Source organism: Sinocyclocheilus rhinocerous, unplaced genomic scaffold, assembly GCF_001515625.1.
Source record: "Sinocyclocheilus rhinocerous isolate Xijiao unplaced genomic scaffold, SAMN03320098_v1.1 scaffold1889, whole genome shotgun sequence".
Classification (NCBI taxonomy): domain Eukaryota; kingdom Metazoa; phylum Chordata; class Actinopteri; order Cypriniformes; family Cyprinidae; genus Sinocyclocheilus; species Sinocyclocheilus rhinocerous.
Genome location: NW_015647058.1, coordinates 97378 through 118169, shown reverse-complemented (window position 1 = coordinate 118169; position 20792 = coordinate 97378). Strand labels below are relative to the sequence as shown.

General features: G+C 38.4%; 1 protein-coding gene across 1 annotated transcript in view; it reads right to left on the bottom strand.

Moving 5' to 3' along the window:
• Positions 1 to 20792, bottom strand: part of LOC107708655 (protocadherin-1-like) — a 103657-nt gene that overhangs the window by 36248 nt on the left and 46617 nt on the right. The window contains exon 4 of the mRNA XM_016512950.1: positions 4583 to 4802. Within this exon, the coding sequence (XP_016368436.1) occupies positions 4583 to 4802 (220 nt within the window). The remainder of the gene's footprint in view (positions 1 to 4582; positions 4803 to 20792) is intronic.

The window sequence follows — 20792 nt, the reverse complement described above, 5'->3', positions numbered from 1 at the left end:
GCTCATTATTGTCTATAGGCTGTTTTAGTCATTCATAGCATGGGTTATCTTAATATATTGATTAATGACATTGTATTATAATATTAAACCACCCAAATATTTAGGCTACTACCTTCTAATTTCCGTTGTCAGTGCAGACTTTTTTTTAGCTTAGGCTACTGACCTGCATTAAAAAGTCTTGAACATAAAACAACAGGATAAAAATATAGTTGATGACTAGACATAATCATTTCATGACTCTAGACACTTATTTGTGAAGACAGTAGCATAATACAGTGAAATAATATGTTCTTTAGCCATATAAATACAGTTGCCATGTGTGTGGGTAAATCAAATTTACCCGCTGGCGCTTTTAGGTATACAGCGACCTCTGGCGGTTCTAGTGTTAAAGGCAATTAAACTTCATTTTCATTTAAAGTTCAAGTACTTAAATAAATAAGATAAACTAAAACTTAATAAAAACGATATAGACACTAAAAAATGACAAAATCTAAAATTGAAATGAAAACAGAAAACAGAAAAATAAAATCTAATTCAAAATATCAACAAAATCTATGTAAAATCTAGTAAATCAATGATACTAAAATAACGCCGCTTTGTTGCTGAATAATTTCCTATTTGCAATGGGACATAATTCAAACATTTTCATTGTTTTATTAATAATAACATTTAAAAAAAGAATATTATATTATTATCATTTAATGTACATTACTACATCTATACTGGCCACTCCACTCATGGGGAAAAAAAAAAATCTGTTGACCAATGTCAAACTGTGTGATCAACAGTTTGTGGCTGTTGTGGTGAACGCAATGCACTGTATATGCATAATATAAATCACTAGTCTCTGCTCTGTGCTGCGTAACTCTTGTCAAGATGACACCAATCAATCATTAGTGGATTGACAAACGAGCGGTGTAGTGACAGGCTGAAACATTAGTGGAGCTCTTGGTACGTCAGTTTGCGGTCTTATGGATGGATTAGAGGTATCATGTATATTGCGCTCTGTATTGATAGCAGCTAACAATGGTTGTTGTGTCAAATATCCCGTGAAGGGCATGTGAAATATTACATCTGCCATTTGCTCAGCATGAGAGATGGACGATATTCGACACGTCGTCCCGGGCTGCAGAAATGATTGGTTTAGAGTTGCAGTCGGTCACTGAATCAGTCACAGGCTGCAGGTGTTCACTGTATATCTAAAATAGGCAAGAGAACAATGCGTCGTGTTCCAGCACTGTCAATGAGAACTGGGAATCAAGAGGGCCGGTAACAAAGGTCAAAGCAAATCAGAAAACACAATCATTTCCTGCACGAAGGGGCCAACGTCGGCAACAGAAAAAAGGAGACTTTTCATAACCAAAGGCCAAACTGCTTTGGGGATCCACGGTGTCCTTTCTGCTGTGGGCCACAGACGCAAAGGAATGTGTGTGTGAAGTTCACATATTGCTTTTCATCCAGTTTAAACGGAGTGGCACCCCTCCCCAACTGTCAATCATTGCAACGGCAGCGAACAAAACCCTCCACCGGCCCCTGCTTGTCACCCTGTCACTCAAATCCCACCGCAAAAATAAATAGGGGGCAGGAAGCAGCACCGCATGGTAGATGGCTAGAGGGGGTGGGGGAGTGGGAACAACTGTCATTTTCTCCTCCATTTCTCAATGAGGGATTTCTTTATAATCTCCCTGAGGTGAGAATCATATTTTAATTAGGTCTACCTCTGGTTAACAGTTCCCCTCCCTGCCTGATCAATGTACGTGCCCACCCGGCGGTGCTAGCAGGGCTGTCAGACTCACTCACTTTCAGATCAAATTGGATCAAATCAAAGATTCCAACAATCCTCAGTCTTCTCACTCTCGCGACACCAAAAAAACAACAACAACAAAAAGCCAGCTTGTGCCATGCTAGTCTTTAAAGAAGAAGTTCACCCCCCCCCCCAGAGAATACGAAAACAATATTTGTAGACATCAACAGAGAAAAAAGAACACTACAAAAGTCAAAAACACCAAAATTTAAGGCATTATTACCTGACATAATGATCAGGGGTGCAAACTTGTCACTTTTCGATAAACATAATTTGGAATCCAAAATAGGTAGTTAGTGATTCGTGTGGATCTGATGAGTGCTTAAAGCGTGACACTGTGTTTATTTACATGCAAACAGATCACGTTGTTACAAGCGAGCAGTCTGTGTTTTCAGTGTCTCGGACTGGCTTGGTTAGCAGTAAATGCTTATCCACAGGACTCCGTCTTTGCAAGCGCTGTGAGTTTGAGTCGCTTATTATCTGAAATTAAAACGCAACAAGCGCCAACCATCTTCACAGATTTTTAATGAGAATTGTTTATAAAAACTGTTGTCAGCAAAAAAGAAGCTTTATGGTCTCCCTGAAAAAATAAAAAAAATAAAAGATTTGAAAGCAAAGACATTAAGACAGCCATGAAAATTCGTATTGTAATTTTACAGTTAAAAGGATAGTTCACCCAAATGAAAATTACCCCATGATTTACTCACCCTCAAGCCATCCTAGGTGTATATGACTCTCTTCTTTCAGACGACTACAATCAGAGTTATATTAAAAAATGTTCTGAAGCCAATCAATGCGTTTGTGTAAGAAAAATAAACATATTGAAAACTTAATAAACCATAATCTCTAGCTTCTGCTAACTGTCATATGCACATTCATGAGAGTGGCGTTCCAGCGGAAGACGTAGCTACTACGTCTACGACTACGTAAGCTACTATTCGCTTCAGAAGGCGTAACCCGTGTGGAGCACTTTTTATGATGGATGGATGCACTTTATTTTGCTTCAAAATCATTTACTTCCATTATAAAGCTTGGAAGAGTCAGGACATTTTTTTATATAACTCCGATTGTATTTGTCTGAAAGAAGAAAGTCATATACACCTAGGCAGGCTTGAGGGTGAAGTAAATCATGAGGTAATTTTCATTTTTGGGTGATTTATTAATTTATTTTAATAATAATAATAATAATACATACCAATTTTTTTATTTTACAGTAAAATAGTATTATTATTGCGTTAATATATATATTTGTCTTATTAACATTTTATAATATAATTGAATAAAATATTTTAATAATAATAAATAAATAACAATTATTATTATTATTATTAAATACTATTTTTGCTATTTTTCAGTATAGCAGTATTATTGTTTTTATGTTAATATATTGCTTTATTGTCTTTAAAAAAATAATTTTTATAATTGAATAAAATAAAAATATTTTAGGAAAAATAATACTATATACAGTACAGTATAATAAAATATTCACAATAACATATTATGAATAATAAAAATATTTTTGTTGTTATTATTGTATACTTATGTTATATGGGTTCAATAAAATACAACGGTGTGAATATTGCCTGTCAGGAAAAAAAATCTGACTTAAATTTCTGTTCATTATACATATAGTGCTACATCTTAGGATGTTTTTTGTTCTTTCTTGAGGCTGAAAGTCCTATAAAAAATCTTTGTGGAGATATTTAAATTTTTCTTGTATTCCATGACAAAAATAAAATGACAAAAGTCCCTCTATTCATGGCTTCCTGAAGATATTGGCCAAAGACCATCATGCAAAATCATGCATAACACATCAGACTAAGGTGTGACCCACAAGGCAATGTACAGACAGAAGGTTATGTGTTCATTTGCTATAGGATTTTCTCTGTTGAACACAGAGCCAGTTGCATGCAGTGCTGACATTTCACTTCTTAAATGGTTCCCCTAGAATCTGATGCATGTCTGTGGGGCTGGCAGACACACCCCACACGAGGCGTAGGTTCCCAGTGTGAAATCAACAGGACGTTGTGTTTCACGGAGCATGTTAAAACACTGACGTGAGAAGACTAAGGTATATTTGACAGCTAAAATGAGCTCACTAAGACATCCAGAGGGATATTAACATGGTAATTAAGCACAACAGCACTAATAGAACAAAAATCTGAAGAAAAAGTGGTATTATGGCACTGTTGCCGTGGTAATGGAGCTTAAATTGAACAGAGATGAATTTGGGAGGGCAGCTGCTGTGAGGATGTTTCTGGTTATGAGAGCAACAATATAAATGAATTACAGGAAGAATGTCTAGTACGTCTCCGGCGGAATTTAGTAATGGCTAAACGAAATTGACGGCAGACTATCCTGCTTAGTCCTTGCATTTTCTTTTTTGGATTTGTTTTCTGTCTTATTGTTTTATGACCCCGGCAGCTGCTGTGAGAGCAGTTTGGCTTGAGCAAAGAAGCTGTTTACGATCAGCACACTGTTGTCTGGGCAGACGTCAAAGTGCAGATTTATTCAGAGACCAAAAGCTCCATTAGACGGAGTTTTTAATTAGCACACTTGTGTGAGAGGGTCATTAAGAATGATTTGCTGTTGTGATTGAGGGCTTGCTGATGGGCAAGACACAGACCCTGCTGAGTCTGCTTCTGACCCCAAACTCATAGATCTAGCTTCGGCCAAAACAAAGCAGTGTTGACAAAAAAAAAACTAATCTGGGCAACTCTTCACTGGATCCAGTGTTACCCTGTCAAACGAGATGTAACAGCAGTCTAAATTGCCTACCGGTTTCTGGGTGTTCCATCTCTCCAATGCTGCCATCAGGGGTGGTCCTTTCATAGTGGTCCTCGGGCAGGGCGAGGGGGCCGATACGTGGTCCTGAAGAGCTCTTGCTGCTGGGGGTCTCAGACTCCTCCAGACCACTGTCATAGTAACTCTGCTGAGAGGAGTCCTGCTGATCTTGCACGGGATTGGCTGTGGAGAATGTCACTCTGCGATGCGGGAGCTGCAATCGAGAGGAAAGAGGGGCCTTCAGTCACACAACAATCTAATTATAACTTTAGGCCCCAAAACTAGGCTAATTGACCACTAAATTTGTAATATCACACTTCAGCAGACGGGCATTTTCAATATGTAATTTCCAGAGGGGCGGCTAATGAGGAAACGTTTTGTTCAAATTGAGGGGAAATGGTAAAGAGGAAATCACTTATTAGAGTATCTCTCGGCAGAGGGGAAAGCAATATAACTCTCCTTTGATATCACTGCTTAGGTGACCACATTGTTTTTCACAAGGCCAATGAGGGCAAACACTCATGCTGAAATACAGAGGCGCAGAGCTCATAAAACAGTGGAAATCACAGAATCCTGCAAAAAGCCACCATTTCCCAATTCTATGTGAGCTCACAGCCCGTCGACTGCAGGGAGGGATCGATAGTGACAGGTTGCATACACGCGTACAAACACATACAAACTGGCAAACAGAACCATTTTAGCCATTAAGAGAGCAATTTCAGTTCATATAAAAAGCCCATTAACACGGCCATTTAAAACATATAGAGAGGCCATTAACGCAACGTACTTCACCTTCCCAAAGTCGTAAGGCTTTCTTTTTCTCCCTCTAATTCAGCATGTTTATTTCATCAACTATTTTCTTGACTTCTCCTGAAATTGAATGACCAAATTGTTCAGAAATGCAGTGCACATACAAATACCGTTAATCTGCACCTTTGTGTAGCTAGTCATGCAACATATTGCTCATTTACATACATGCCAGAGTTGTGCTATATAACTGTGCAATTATTAAAATCCAACATCGCATAGAAAATGACAGCATACTCTCCAAACGGTGTCACAGATGTGCACTCCAACTAGAGACAGCTTTGTTAATTATAATTAGAGTAATTTTTTTGTTGACGTGTTTGACGTGTTGCACTGTGTTGCGTGAATCCAGTGTAAGAACAGTATACAGTGCGACTGTAGATTGTTTATGGCTGTCCTGCAGTCCTGTAATCCTGCAATTTGTAGTACTATATAATTCAAGGTATGATTGCAACTATGCATACATGATTGATGTATGCATAGTTTATATTAAATAACCATGTATTAATGTCATAATATACTGTATACTATATATACTGGATATATACATTTAGGGGTTCAGTTTCCAGGAACATTAACTATACTGTGATATTTATACTGTTACCATGATATTAAATTACTTGTACCGTGATATAAGATCTTGGTCATTCAGCCCGCCCCAAATCTATTTACTTGTACACATCCCCTCATTGCTCATAAACTGTACACACACTTCCACTAAACATTCGTACTTTGTGCTAACTCTTTACTCTGTCACGTTCATGAGTTGTAGGCCTGTTCTTCGTGTGCTCCCTTGTGCCCTGGTATTTACGGTTAGTGAGGCACTGAAGTGCGTAGACGAACATTCTCACTGCACAGTAATTACATCGACTTCCTTAGCAAACTCAGACATGGACTCACAGCATGAGTCCCTCTGTTGTCAAAGCTTTCATACAATAAGGGTGCATGTGTGTGGAAGAGAGAAAGAGATACAAGGGAGAACCATGGGATGTTTTGTCTTGGGGCAGAAACTTTTTAATATATTTCTTTTTCTTTTAATTTTCTTATTAATTTGTAGTCTTTGATGTGTAAGGGACCGCATGCACACCATTCTTCGGGTGGTGCACGTTTTAGTCATTGTTTTATCTTTTGTAAAATGTGCTTATCATGCTTTGTAGAAAATGCAAATGGAACTGCTTGATCACTGTAAAGGGATGTAGTGATTATAAGGCCACATGTAGTATGCAAATTGTAGCGTTTGATCTACAGTAAGGGACTTTGAAAAGAAAAATCCTCAAGTGCGGTTTTATTAGGGAAAGCACATTATTACAGTTATGATATTTTAATTGCTAATATCATTGCCATCCCAAGTACCATCCTGGAATAATGGCATTCTCAGCGACTAGAATTGTACTTCAGACATGTTGCTATTTAAACCTAAGAGAGACATTTAGTTATTTAAATATGGATTCTTGCTTAAACTGTTCCTACAGGCATTGCTCGAGAGTCAGCACTTTTATCCCCCCTTAGCGCAGGAAGCTGCAGCTCTGCAGATGGGGTAGAGTCTCAGCACACAGTCTGGTCTCTCTCTCTCTCCCTCCAGGGGGAGCACTGCAGAGCTGGGATGGGGGAGGGGGGGTGGTTTAGTGGGGGTAGCAGTGAGGCAGGACCAAGATAAAGGAACAGGGCCTTGGCTCTGGATGTAAAAGAGCTAGTCTCCATTCTGCCTGGCTTGAGTACTGCATTGATGCATGGAATAAAGTGATCCCTGATTAGAATCGACCTGCATGGATTTTGATTACTGTGAATTGGGTAACTGAAGTTGGGCACTTTGGATTCTTTGGGTCTTGTAATAGAGTATTGGACTGGAAGAAGAGTCAGAGAGGGAATCTTAAGATTGTAGAGGGACCTGGAATGGACAGAGTCTTGGATTGGAGATTGTCTTGTACTGGGCTGAGAATCTTGGACAGGTCAGAGAGTCTTGGATTGGAGAGGGTCTTGGACTGGAAAGAGAGAACTGCACCAGGCAGAGAGTCTTGCTTTGGAGAGACAGCCTAGAATTAGGCAGGGAGTCATGGATTGGAAAGGGTCTCGGATAGGAGAGAAAGAGATTTGGACCAGGCAGAAAGTCTTACTTTGGAGAGACAGGCTAGAACTAGGCAGGGAGCATTGGATTGGAGAGGGTCTTGGACTGGAGACTGAAACTTAGATTGTAGACAGGGCCACATTAATGCATGGGCTTACCTGGGCTTAAGCCCAGGGCCCCGGGCTGAGGGGGGGCCTACGGTGATACCGGAAATATTGTAACAGCATTTTCTGTTACCTTAAAATTACACTTTATCGCTTTTGGTTTGAATGCGCGTGCGGGCATTGCATGTCCTGCGCGAGAAGTGTCAGTAAAACGCTCCCAAATATGAAAGAGAAAAGGGGAAAATTAGCAAAAATTAACTGAAAAGTCATGCAGTCAAATTTGTTGGAAAAAAAATCTGAAGTTCACGGCATATTTTAACACAAGGCTAAGAGATGATGCAGATCACGGCAAAGGTAGGTCATGCTAGCAGTAGCTAGATACAGTAGTAGGGCTGAACGATTTTGGAAAATAATCAAATTGCGATTTTTTTTTACCAATATTGCGATTGCGATTTAATATGCAATAATTTTTTTAAAAGCTCTTTATGTTCTGTATTATTCAACAAAGACAAGCTATAAATCATTGTATAGTATGACCAACACAATATTATATAGATTAAACATAAATGTTATTTTCTGTAGGCCAGGCCTATATGTTACGATGAAATTAGGTGATGCATGAATTGATATGAATGACATTTTTATTTAACAACTACACAGTAAATTGACTGATTTGTTGAACTTCTAACCTTGTGAGCATGTAATAATTAGGACAACATAAAGCACTGACAAATAAGACTGGTGTAAACATTAATATGAAAGTCAGTAACAAATCACAAACTAAAGTAGATTGCAGAAATATAAAAACAAATCTGTTGCTTCACACTACTTTAGGTAATTCACAGTCACTGTAATAAACATATGTAAACATGTGGACTGCACTAAACACTGTCTGTTAACTTTAGACCAGTGGTTCTCAAACTTTTTTGGTCGCGCCCCCCTTTAAAACTATAAAAAATCTGGCTCCTCCCCCCCTTTCCCGAATCCCCATCTCACCTCAGAGTACCACATAATTTCACTAAACATTATGAAAAATCTGTGTTTTTTCATTAAAAAAACCTACAGGGAAAAAAACACCTGCATCACTTGAAACATTGAAAAATAGCATAGAGAGAATAACTTATTATTATTCTCTCTCTGTTATTTATTTATTTTTTGTGGGTTTCATGCTGTCCGCAAAGGCATAGGACACACACAGGCTTTCCTCCTCACCAACGACATTAAACACCGTGTCTACACCGGACGCGAGCGGCAAAATACAGTAGAAACCATTATAACCAGTGACACTGTGTACACTGGATGCGACGCGACGCGACAAAACCCGACATTAAACTGATGCCTTGTTCTATTTATGACGTACTGACACAAAGTTAAAATGACTTGCAGCGGTCGCTTTGTCGCGTCCAGTGTAGAGCTGTTGCAGTGCGACGCGACAACTGTAGCGTCCGGTATAGACACGGTGAGTGAAGCCGAAAGCAAGATATGCCTCGTCATATTTTCTGCATTTAGCTTTTAAATGGCCAGCACCTGCCTGGGTCTGTGCGACTTCATCTATGGCTTTTCTCTTCCCTTTCACAAACCGATCCATCTCCCATTCTAAGTTACGTCCTTTGGCTGTTTACTGTTTTATTTATTTTCTTTTTCTGCTGATGGCCCACGCTCGACTTGAAGCAGCGCTACTTAGACCGATGGGTGTGTGTCATCAAAGTACTGCGAGAGCTATAAGAGAGCGCGGACGTCTCCTTATGCTTTCTCTCGCCTTACTTTGATGTCATACACCGATCTGATCTTCAAGTCGAACACCCCTCTTTACTCTCGCGTGTCACGTGACCGTGTAATCGCAGCCTCTGCGATTGAAAAATCGCGTTATTTCATATCGCGATATTATCGCAAATGCAATTAATCGTTCAGCCCTATACAGTAGGCTATAATTAGTCAAATAATAAACTCCTTTTTCATCTTAACATAGTTGAGCTCGCAGTATTAGCCATCACACACTAGAGCTGTGGAATATGATCATTTTTGTGATGCATCGCGATGCTGATGTGGACGATTCTGCATAATGTAATTAAATAGGCCTCATCATACATATTAATGTAGGCTACTGTTTTATTATAATAAATTACTCTTGTTATAGGCTATTTTAATTAAGAAATGTATCTGAATATTTGTTTTGGTGAGTATTCGCGTAAACAGACTGTTATTTTGTAAACAGTTGTGGAAAAAAATCTAATGTGTAATCGGATTCGTGATTTAGATATTTATATAATAGCTACAACTCAAACAACGAAAGAAAAGAGGGAATTACTCCTCTTGACTGAATGAATTTGTAGCTTTATTCTTTGTAATTAATACACTAAAAACTATGCAATGATTATACTTACATTTGATTATTCAATTTGCTTCTGTAAAATAGATGTAAAAGTAAAGCACTGTTAATTTTTTTTATAGGCCTATATTGTATTTTCTCTACAGTTTATTTGCGTCTTTGTTTTTATTTTTAATAGGCTAACAGAGGTAAAATTACTATGGTAATTGTTATTAATTAAATAATTGGAGGAGGAAGATACATTGTGATGCATCCTAATCAATTGAATCAAATCGTGAAGCAACTGAAGATTCACACCTGCGATTTGGCCAAAAGGGCTCAACAGTGGTTCAAATTTTGATTTGCCCTGCCACAAAAAAAATAGTTTTATCATTGTTTTTTCAATACCAAATTTATAGATAGGCCTACCTGTTAAATTTTACAATTCTCGATTCCAATTGAAGACAAGTCAGTAAATAAGAACAAATGAACCAATTATAAACAACAGCACAAATAGCTTAAATAAATGAATAAATAGATGCGTTAGGTTTTTGAGTTTGTAGGTATTCAGGTACAGAAATTGAATAATCAAATGTAAAATAACATTGCATACTTTTTACTTTTGTATGTATTTTTCCGGGGGGGAAAAAAAACGCAATTCAGGCTTGCGCGCTGTTTGAGGCGACCTGTTTAATCTTTTGTTAATGACATTTATAGCTGCAAAATAAAATGCTGACAACTTGAGCTTTGATTATAAAGACTGAGTGAATGTAGGCTTTAGTCCTCGTTGATGAAGGGCCCCTCAAGAGGTAAAGCCCAGGGGCCCCTTACAGTCTTAATGCGGCCCTGATTGTAGAGAGACTTGGCCTGGAGAGGGTGAGTGCTAATCTGCTGTCTACAGGACAGAAATGGAGAAGTGTATTGGGGTTACTAGGACTGGCTGTTAAACTGGACTTGAAGCCAAAGAAAGGTTCGATTATGCACCACAAAGATGACTGGACAAAGTAAAAGAGACAGACAACATGGCCCTGAAGGAAAACTAGAACAGTGCACATGGAAATAGAAATGGAATAATACAAACATGCAATACTGAATATGCAAGAGCATTTCACTTGACAAAAATAAAACCCCACAGATATGAACAGAGACAGAGGGAGAAAATGGCGTTTGCTGGGCTGGGGTGTTATGCCTCTGAGCAGATAATGGAGTGCTGCCTGATATCTGTTTATTCATCATGCACGAGGTGTGGTTGAGGTGAAATACTCCACAAATGGATAGCCGATACACGGGGTGGTTTAAGCTGCAGGCACAGCGGCGAGGCTGAGCTTTTCCTACCAGTGATTCATTCAGCCCATTACTCCTGCACGCTGTCATACCAAATGGCGTGAACTATGAGATTTGTCATTAGAAGTGGCAGCTCGATCCCCTGTACTCTGCGTACGGCCAATGCAGGCTTTTACTGTGTCAGCGCTGCTGTAGCCTCAAACCCTGTACCATTTTTAAACATTCTGCTTTAGGAGTGCTGCTTTCGAGGCAGGGAGGGAGATCTATTGAGGAAGAAGCTCTCATGTCTCTCAGACACAGAGGGGTTTGTATCTACCGAGCTTTGCTGGTGCAATTAGCCACTAGTGAATGCTAAACAGGTCTGACAATGGCTTTCTCCTGCCCTCTCTCATTTCAATCACCAGCTCTTCTTTTTCTTGTTTCATGTCTTCACTCTCTCCTCTTTTTCTTGACCACCCCCTCCATTCTGTTTCATTCTCCAATGCATTCCCAGAGTGCCTCCTCCCCAACTCTCCCTCCATGTGTCTCTTGGATAAGTCTGGACTCTTTGAAGACCCTAGTGTCACACTTCTTGCCTCCAAGCTATTGCACCTACAAAAAAAGGAGAAACACAACTCTGGAAGATGGAAGAGGAAAAAGCTGAGGAGGTGAGAGTCGGATGGAAAATAAGAACAGATCCGTATATGCCTACCCCCCCCCCTTCTCAGCTCTCTGTGATTTTATGCTGGCTGCATCCCTTCCGAGGTGCACTCCTTCATTGTCATGTTTGTTTGCGCAGCTCATTTTTCCTCTGCTCTACATGCCTTCTGAAGCAGCGGCTCATTGATCCCCGCACACGCCTGCAGCCCTGCAGCCTGAACGCTCGCTCAGATCTCCTTTAACTAACACATGGCAGCAAAAGTTCACCCACCGACTTTAACCAAGCGAGAGCACAGTGGTTCACAGTACATCTCCTACTCAGTGTGGGTGCACAAGGGCAGGAAAGAACTCTATATTAACCATAGGACAGCAGCTGAGAAAACAACCTTCAATTTCTAACACATAATATATCACAGCAGACAGCACAACAGACCTTTCCAGACTTGTCAATGAAACATCTGTACAAAAAGTTGGTTTTAATGCCTCGAAAAAAAAAAAAAAAATGCTAAAAGTCAAATAAAAACAGCCATAATTAACTTCAATGGTCTAGAGCCAAAGTTTTAAACCAGGGACCACTGGGGATCTGTGAAATGTGCAAAAAGAGATTCTTGTGCACATTTTCTATGGCAGCAGTTTTTAATCAAATGGTGATCAAATAATGAAGAACAGCACTATAATTGGGCATACATTCTAATGCATGGTGTAGATGAACACACTTTAACATTTTAAAGAGAATCACACTGTTATATAATTTATATAATTCTTTAATGAATTGGCAACTAAGAAAAGACAGCGTGGGCAATTAAGCAGCACTAAAAGCAGGAATAATGCTTTCTCACTGAATTTTCCTACTGTTAATCTCATCAAAGAAATTACAGATAGAAGTGTTTGTTAAAGTTTTTTTTTATATATATATACGTTTCTGCTATAATGATGACATGATAATTAAATTATTTTAATAACAAAATGCTGTTGATGAAAATATAACAAGAAAAAAACACTGCAATGCATTAATGTATTACCAATGTTTCTAAAGAAGAACAAATCTAGAAGGAAAATTATTTTTTAAACGATGTTTATGTCAAAAGGAAAAAAAAAACTGACAGCTAAAAAGCTTTTAAACAATCAACACTAAACTCCCCACAGATTTGGATTTTTCTTAACTATTTGAATGAACATTAACTAGAGATCTTGTATACACTGTATAATGTAGTAATGTTAATGTTCTTCATTTAAGTTGTTCTAAAGCAAATTAATCTTCCTTTTTATATTGGGGGTTCCTGGGTTGAGTGAGAGTCTTTGTGAGGGATTTATAAAAGTTGAAAAGCCCTAGTCTAGACTATATGAAGGTAAGTCAATAAATGATTATGTTGAGCGCAAGACAAATAACATAATTTCTGCTGTCTGCCACATCAGATGACACAGCCGTCTAAACTAGAAGAATTTCTGTCCTGACTGGGAAAACACACAGTAGCCGAATCTGCAATCTAGCTTTGACATTTTCTTGTTAGATCGCAATTTCTGTCATTGTTGACCTTGCTGTGAACCCATAAACTTTCAAACTCTTCGGCCTCCTGTCCATCAGCGGGACAAGATGCGAAACAAACACTCTAATCTACACTCCTTATAACACCTCTCCATCTCACCTTTACTTCTTTCACACCATCTAAATTTTAACCTTTCTCTCCTCCCAGTTTCTTCACACCTTCTATATTTTACCTTTCTCTCCTCCCTTTTCTCACCTGGCATCTGTCACTCCCTCTCTGCCTCCCTCACAATCTCTCCATCTCTCCCCCACCCCATCTTTTTGGAACTGTAGGCCGCCGTTGGGATTTGGAGGATTTGAATCCTCCAAATGAATTGAATTATGAAGGAATTTCTCTGCAGTTCGATTGGCATCATTTCCCCCCTCACAATAGAACATCATTCTCATATCTCTTCGTGTGAGAGAATGAAAATAGGCCGGGGCGCCATTCTCTCTCTCATCCTTTTAAATTGAATTTTTCATATCAGAGGGCACCCGAGACATCTGCCGATTCTTTTAAGGCTGGGGAGAAAAACCCATTTCATAACATATGAGAGGTATATACCTGCGATTTCCAATGTGAAAAATCGGACTTCCTGCGAGAGAGAAGAGTACGGATCCGTCACATCATAACATAAAATAATAACACAAGTCTCTTTTACAACATTAGAAGGTGGGGCTGTGTCAGTGTGTCACGTTTTCTGAATATTACCATTTAATCTGGGTGGATCAAACAGCCGTTTTTCCGCAATAAGTCCTTTATCCTGAGGGTTGCACTTGGTCGGCCCCACTGCAAGTGTCTGCATTCAGAGGTGGGTAAACACTTGGGCTCGGAGTCCTAAATTGCATTTCATTTGTGCTGTGTTCTGAAAGTCCTTGTTTTAAAAATATTGAATGACAGTGGGAGAGGCAGTTGGAATATTAAGCTGCAACGAGGAGGTGCAAGGGAAAGGAGAGAGGCGCAGAAAAGCACTTGAGAAATTAATCCTCAGTATCCACTCTCAAGTGGACACCTTTTTCCTTCTTAAACCTCCATTTCAGAGTTAATATCTCAGTCCCTATAAAGCTCCTGGCTGGAAGGCATGCATGGAGCTCAGCCTCAAATTGCTTTAAGGACCTGATATATAATGGGATTGTGGGGAGAGATGACAAAGCTCTCAAGCATGTGCCAGACTTCAGGAGCTCCCTTCGGAATTGTTTTTTTTTTGCATCACTATTAATAGACTATGATGGAATAGCTTGGAGGATAGTTCACTGTTAAAAATTATACGGTAACACTTTATTTCGATAGTCCACTTTAGACATTCTATTAACAGTAAGTAACTTTGCAGCTACATGTCAACTAGCAGTTAGTAGAGTATTAGTAGACTGTCTGCTTAATATCTTCTAACAATTTCTTTGTCAACATTCTATTAACCCTAAACCTACCCTAAGTCTACTCTGAGAGTTAGTAGACATGTAGTTGCAAATTAATGAGAATTAGTTGACATGTAGTTACAAAGTTACTTATAGTTAATAGAATGTCTAAAGTGGACTATCAAAATAAAGTGTAACCAATTATACTACTAAAGACTGTATTACAGTGGTTTTCAAAGCGTATTGTAGAAGTACTATAAAGGTGGTGTGGGAGACTGCCCTAGTTCTCAAATCCTGTACGTTTCACACATTTAAATCTGCCGCATTGACGATACACATGAGAACCAATGAAAAGTGAGCACAGTTTCTCTTATGGTGTTGCTATGCTTATGTAAACAAAGGTGTTCTAGCATGTATCATTAACTCTATAAAGCCTACTGTATCTGAATAGTCAACTAAAGTTCATTTAGATTAACAACACATTTTTTTTAACAAATCTGAAACTAAGTGCAGTCTAACAAAATGTGTAGTTAGACGTTTTCTTGGCTTTTTCTTATTTGTTACTATTTTTGGATAAAATATTTGCTAAATAAATATGTAAAAAACATGTAAATTACATGTTTTCCCCCCTAAATTTTTTAAGGCAGATAGTAGCACCACTACTGTAGCTAGACAGTCTTTTTTTCTGTATATATCCCCTACCTTCTTATTTAAAAGAGATGACTAACCACACTCTGAATTTCCTCAACATATAAAATAACTATATTAGAGACTATATTAAAAAATTATATTTAATTAGAAGCCGGAGAGCTCTTTCATCTGCTGTTCAGAGCGCTCTGCCATGGCCATGGAACTAGGACAAAATTATTTTATTGATCCATTTGAGTGAACCCTTGGTTTGGCAGCTGCCTAAGCGTGTTCAACCAGACGTAAAAATTACTCTTAGATTTTATTTTTTTTTATCTGCAGCAAGGCCGGCTCACTTATGTGCTTTCTCCCTTCGCTTCTGAAATCAGAAGGACGTCTTGTCTGGAGTTCTGATTGCAAATATCAAAGGAATTCAAAGCCTTTTAAAGACCCCAAGAAAATGATGGAATAGATAATTCTGCTCACATCTCATCCTCCGCCCACTTTAGCCAGTGGGTGAAACAACATGTCGTAGAGCTGATGAATTCAAAGCTCTGTCCTCTTAATGAATTAAAAGGTGATTACAGATGGGTGAGTATAGCTCTGGCTACAGCTGGGCATTGCAAGTGAACTGAGGGAGGGAGAGAGAAAGAGAGAGTGAGAGAGGTTAGTCTTCAAAGAAAAAAAAAAAATCGAGCCGGATAAAAACCACTGCCGTAAGCCAGAAACAAACTATCTTGTGAAGCCTGGTAATCAGAAAGCATTGATCCGACATTTCCAATTAAGTGAGGACGCATGTCGAGTTGAGGAGTTTGTGATTACGCATTCATGCGTGTGCGTGCAAGGCAAAGTGTTTGTCTGTGCTTAGTGTGGTGTGATAATGGCTTGAAAGTCAAGGCATTCGCTCGCTCCCCCTTCTCCCTCTCTCTCTCTGTTTCTGTGCATTATCTGAATTCAAACTAAAACAAGCAAACTAAAGTTCTACACCGTACCTTGCAATGAATGGAGTCAGTTTGTGGGAGTAGTTAATGTATACAAGAGCAGGCATATTCCAAATGTGCAGCCATGAAAAAATAAATAAATAAATAAATTCCGATTTCCACAGAATTCAAATAGCCATCAAAATTCTACCTATCCACCTTTTTCCTGAACGTGACTTTACATTTCCGGTCTCTGGTGTTTCTATTCAAATTAACGTATTTTCCAAGCTGATAAAACAACGTTAAACCTATTAATTTTTTTTTAAAGTACATGGTGCCATAGTTTCATCACTTTACAGTCTCAAAATGTTCGTATTTTTGCAGTAACTCACCTGTCATAGTTTAATGAGTGGGTGGATGACTTGAAGCGGCTGAAGTTTAGCTGCATTGAAAACACATGAGCGTACATATCCTACATACAGCTCCCGAACCGGGCTGAAGTTTGGGGAATTTTTTCCACAAAATGATAAGAGTACACATTATTTTATTACTTCACACACAGTATTTTAACGTAAGCGCTGCAAGTCATGATCGTTTTCTTTTGTCATCGTTTATGCAAGGCATACAGTGCCAGACACAGACATATTTGCTGGTACGCAAAACCACTACTTTACAGGAATTGCTCAAGCTCATTGTTGTTACTGTGGCAGCCAGCAACAGCACAGCTTAACCCTGTGCACATTTTTATATTTAGTTAATTGAAAAAAGTTTCAGTTTAATTTATTCAGTCAATCTTTTTACCCCATTTTAAAATGGATTTCTATGGAAACTGGAACACGAGAACTTCAACGGAAGTTAGAATCTATCATGGCAGCGCTCATCAGTTACTCAGGAAAAGATGGATAGATAACTACAATCAGGTTCTGAAAGTCATTAATTTTCTCCCTAGGGAAATTTATTTTTAATGCTAACTTAAAAATAGTATACATTGATGGTATATGCTTTTGGTGAAGCCATTTGCTTGCATTATTTCAATTTTTTTTAAAGGGGATGTCTAATGCTATTTCATGCATTCTGACTTATTTACACAGTTAAAGAGTTGGATTCTCATGCTAAACATGACCAAAGTCTCAGAAAAAGAGTTGGACGTATGACGGAGCATTGCTGTGCCAAATACACTCCTTCAGGGTTAATATATATATATATATGTTTTGGAAAGTTGATGTATGATGTATGATGTCATAAAGGGCAGAATTCCTTTTATGGGCACCTCTCTAGGAAGAGCGTGCACACATATCAACCAGAGCTAGAGCAAGAGCAGCCCATCAGTGTGCTTTATTTAGGTTACGGAAGTCGTCGGCAGCGCTGCACAGGACTTGTTCGCGAAGGATTTTACATTTTGTTTTTGACCACAAAATCACCAATGTCACCAAAGGACTGTGTTTTTGGTTGTGAGGGAAAGATAACCTTGTTCAGCTTCCCAAAGAACCCAGCGTTAAGGGAATTATTTATGTCGATGTCTTGCTATGCAAAAGCATTGCATGTTTGTGACTCTTTAGCTCCGCCCACGGCACGCCTCCAGGAGATCGACCGTTTTCAGAGAGAAGCGTAAAGCTGTATCTGTCTTTTATACATCTGATAGAACTAAAGACTCTTCAGAGATATGAAGGATGCAATACTACTCTATAGGTACTCAAGATTAACATGAGATTAGCAGAAACTGTGTTATGTCCCCTTTAAAAAATAATTACTATTAACAGCTGTTAATAGTAATAGTCTTCATGGTGAAGACATACATTACGCATGATGTTGTACAGAAAATTCCACCAATCAGAGTCGTAGCAAACAAATCACACCAAAGAATTTCTATAAATATATTCAACAACTTCAAATAAATAGTTTTCTCCATTGTTTTTAATTCGATTGTGTTGTTTGCAGTGCTTCATGGGCTTGTAGTTCTTTCCCTCACTCAAGTCTTGTACCTTTGTCATTTTGTCCAAATTTCAAATACTTTTTTTTTATTACAAATAAAAGTTTGTAATGTTGTGATTTACCTCATAGCTGGTCGACTTGTAAGGCTTAAACAAAGACTTTTTTAAAAATCCGTATGGGAAAAAAGTGGGCGCCACTAATTAATCCTATAAAACAGATTCTGTTCTGACTCACATTCTAACTTTGAATGTGGCTCATCCAATCAGATTTCATTGTATAATATATGCATATCTGTTACCACACAGTTGCGTTCTATATGAAGTTGCGGTTACACTTTAATTTACGGTGTCCTTGTTACTGCATAATTATACATTTTAGTACTGAGCAATATTAATTGACTACATGTAATTATTATACGGTTAGGATTAGGATGAGGGTTTGGTTTAGGGTTAATTGCATGTAATTATGCATAATTTATTGTTATTACTATAGTAAGTACATGTAACGTGTAACAAGGACACAGTACAATAAAGTGTTACAGAAGTTGCTTTAAACAGCTAGGACAACAAACTACATTAACTGGTGAAAGGATCATTTTTAACAAATTCTTCTTTTTAAAAAATGGGGATGCACAATATATCAGTACCATGTCAACATCAATTTAAGAGCCAGTATTGGAGATTATATTGAATATTGTGCATTCTTATTTATAGAATTTTAATATTGGCCATTTGTTGGTTATCAGCCATCAGCTTATCATTACCTGGACAGAATTTCAATATCACTGTATCCGTAATTATTAATACATTTCCATCAGGCCCCAAGACAACATGTCTGGTTGTCATCCACTTGCACCTAAGAACACCCATTACCTGTGGTAAAAACCTGCGGCAAAGCTTCTAGTGGCTTATTATATACCTTTTATATACCTAGTCCCTTGTATATTTGTTAATGAAATATAGGGATTCACCGATACCGATACCGATACTGGTATTGGTATCGGTATCGGGCCCGATACTGAGCTCCTGTACTCGTACTTGTTAAAATGCCCCGATACCAAACGCCGATACCACACAGCATGTGATAAGTGCCATATTCAGACAAAGAAACACCGACAACAGACAGCAGAATGGAGTTATTAGAGATTAAAGATGTCTACGAAGTATATGTATGCAATGAATATAAAGCATTCAGTATTAATGCCTGTATAGCTGATTTGCGCCAGCTGGTAAGCAAATCACGCTGAGTGGATTGAGTGCGCGGCGGCACAGATGCGCGAGCTTGTCATCACTGACATCACTGGAAAGTTTGTTGTTCTTCTGCACCAGTACAAATACGTGTGCGCGTTGCGCGTGTTTTGCTTGCTTCAGGAGTGTTTCTGCATTATATGAGTGGCTTTGGAAACTAAATCGCTGCACGTTTCAGATGAAAAAAACGTGACTTCTATTTATGAAAATATCACAGTTAGGAGAATTTTTTGGTTGATTGTAATCTATTACATACCTTTCTATCAAAGTTATCTGACATTATCAAGCTGAATTTGTTCTGACACAGTTTAACTCTGAGTTCTTGTCATATTTTATTACCATTTTCTAAACTATAGCGAATAAACTGTGATAATGTGAGAAATGTTGAAGGTGTCTGAATAAATTTTGGTTTGACTGTATCAATTTGATAAATTGTTAACCAACTAGCATTATACATACTCTTTTGGTTTCTGTACCCAATATTTAAAAAATGTACAAATGCAATGAAAATATTGGTACTCGGTATCGGCAAGTACCAAAAATAAAAGTATCGGTATCGGGCGAGTACTGGAAAAAGTGGTATCGGTGCATCTAATGAAATATTTTGGCTAATATGAAAATGCTACCATCTCTCTCTCTCTCTCTCTCTGAGCGGATGTTGGGAATGAGTGGGCGGAGTTAGCGTGTGTGAGTGGAAGTGAGCTACTGCACGAGTGAGTATTTCTATCTTTTTGCTATCTTTTGCTGTTTGTTTGGTTCGGTTTTTCTGTTTGGTGAGCGGCTTGCTAAACATTTTGACGTGCTGACTGAAAGCGCTGTCGATCAGCGAGAGCTGGTCGGCATGGCAGCCGCAGCGTCTCAGAGTTTGGATAACTTAACGCGGAGGCATGGCATTAAAATCATCCCCGCGGAGCGCTGCTCTGTTGAAGAATGCATGATTGCAGTTGAAGAAAAATAGTTGGATACGTTAGTATTCTGTCTGCAGCAAGAATGAATAGCGCTATAGTGATTTTTTTGGATAATGTGGAAAAAGTTAATGGCATTGTGAGAATGGGATTGTCGTTAATAATGTGTTTACTCCTATAATGCCTTTGGTTCAGCCGACAAAAAGGATTACGCTTTCAAATGTACCACCATTTATCAGAGACGATATTATTGAAAGAGAACTAATGAGACATGGTAAGATTGAGTCTAAAATCAGAAAGATTTCGCTAGGTTGCAGATCACCTCAGTTGAAACATGTGGTATCATTTAGAAGACAGACTCACATGATTTTGAAAAATGAAAATGAGGAGTTAAATCTAGCCATGAAATTTAGGGTAGAAAACTATGACTATGTGATTTATGCATCTTCAGAAAACATGAAATGTTTCGGTTGCGGACAGGAAGG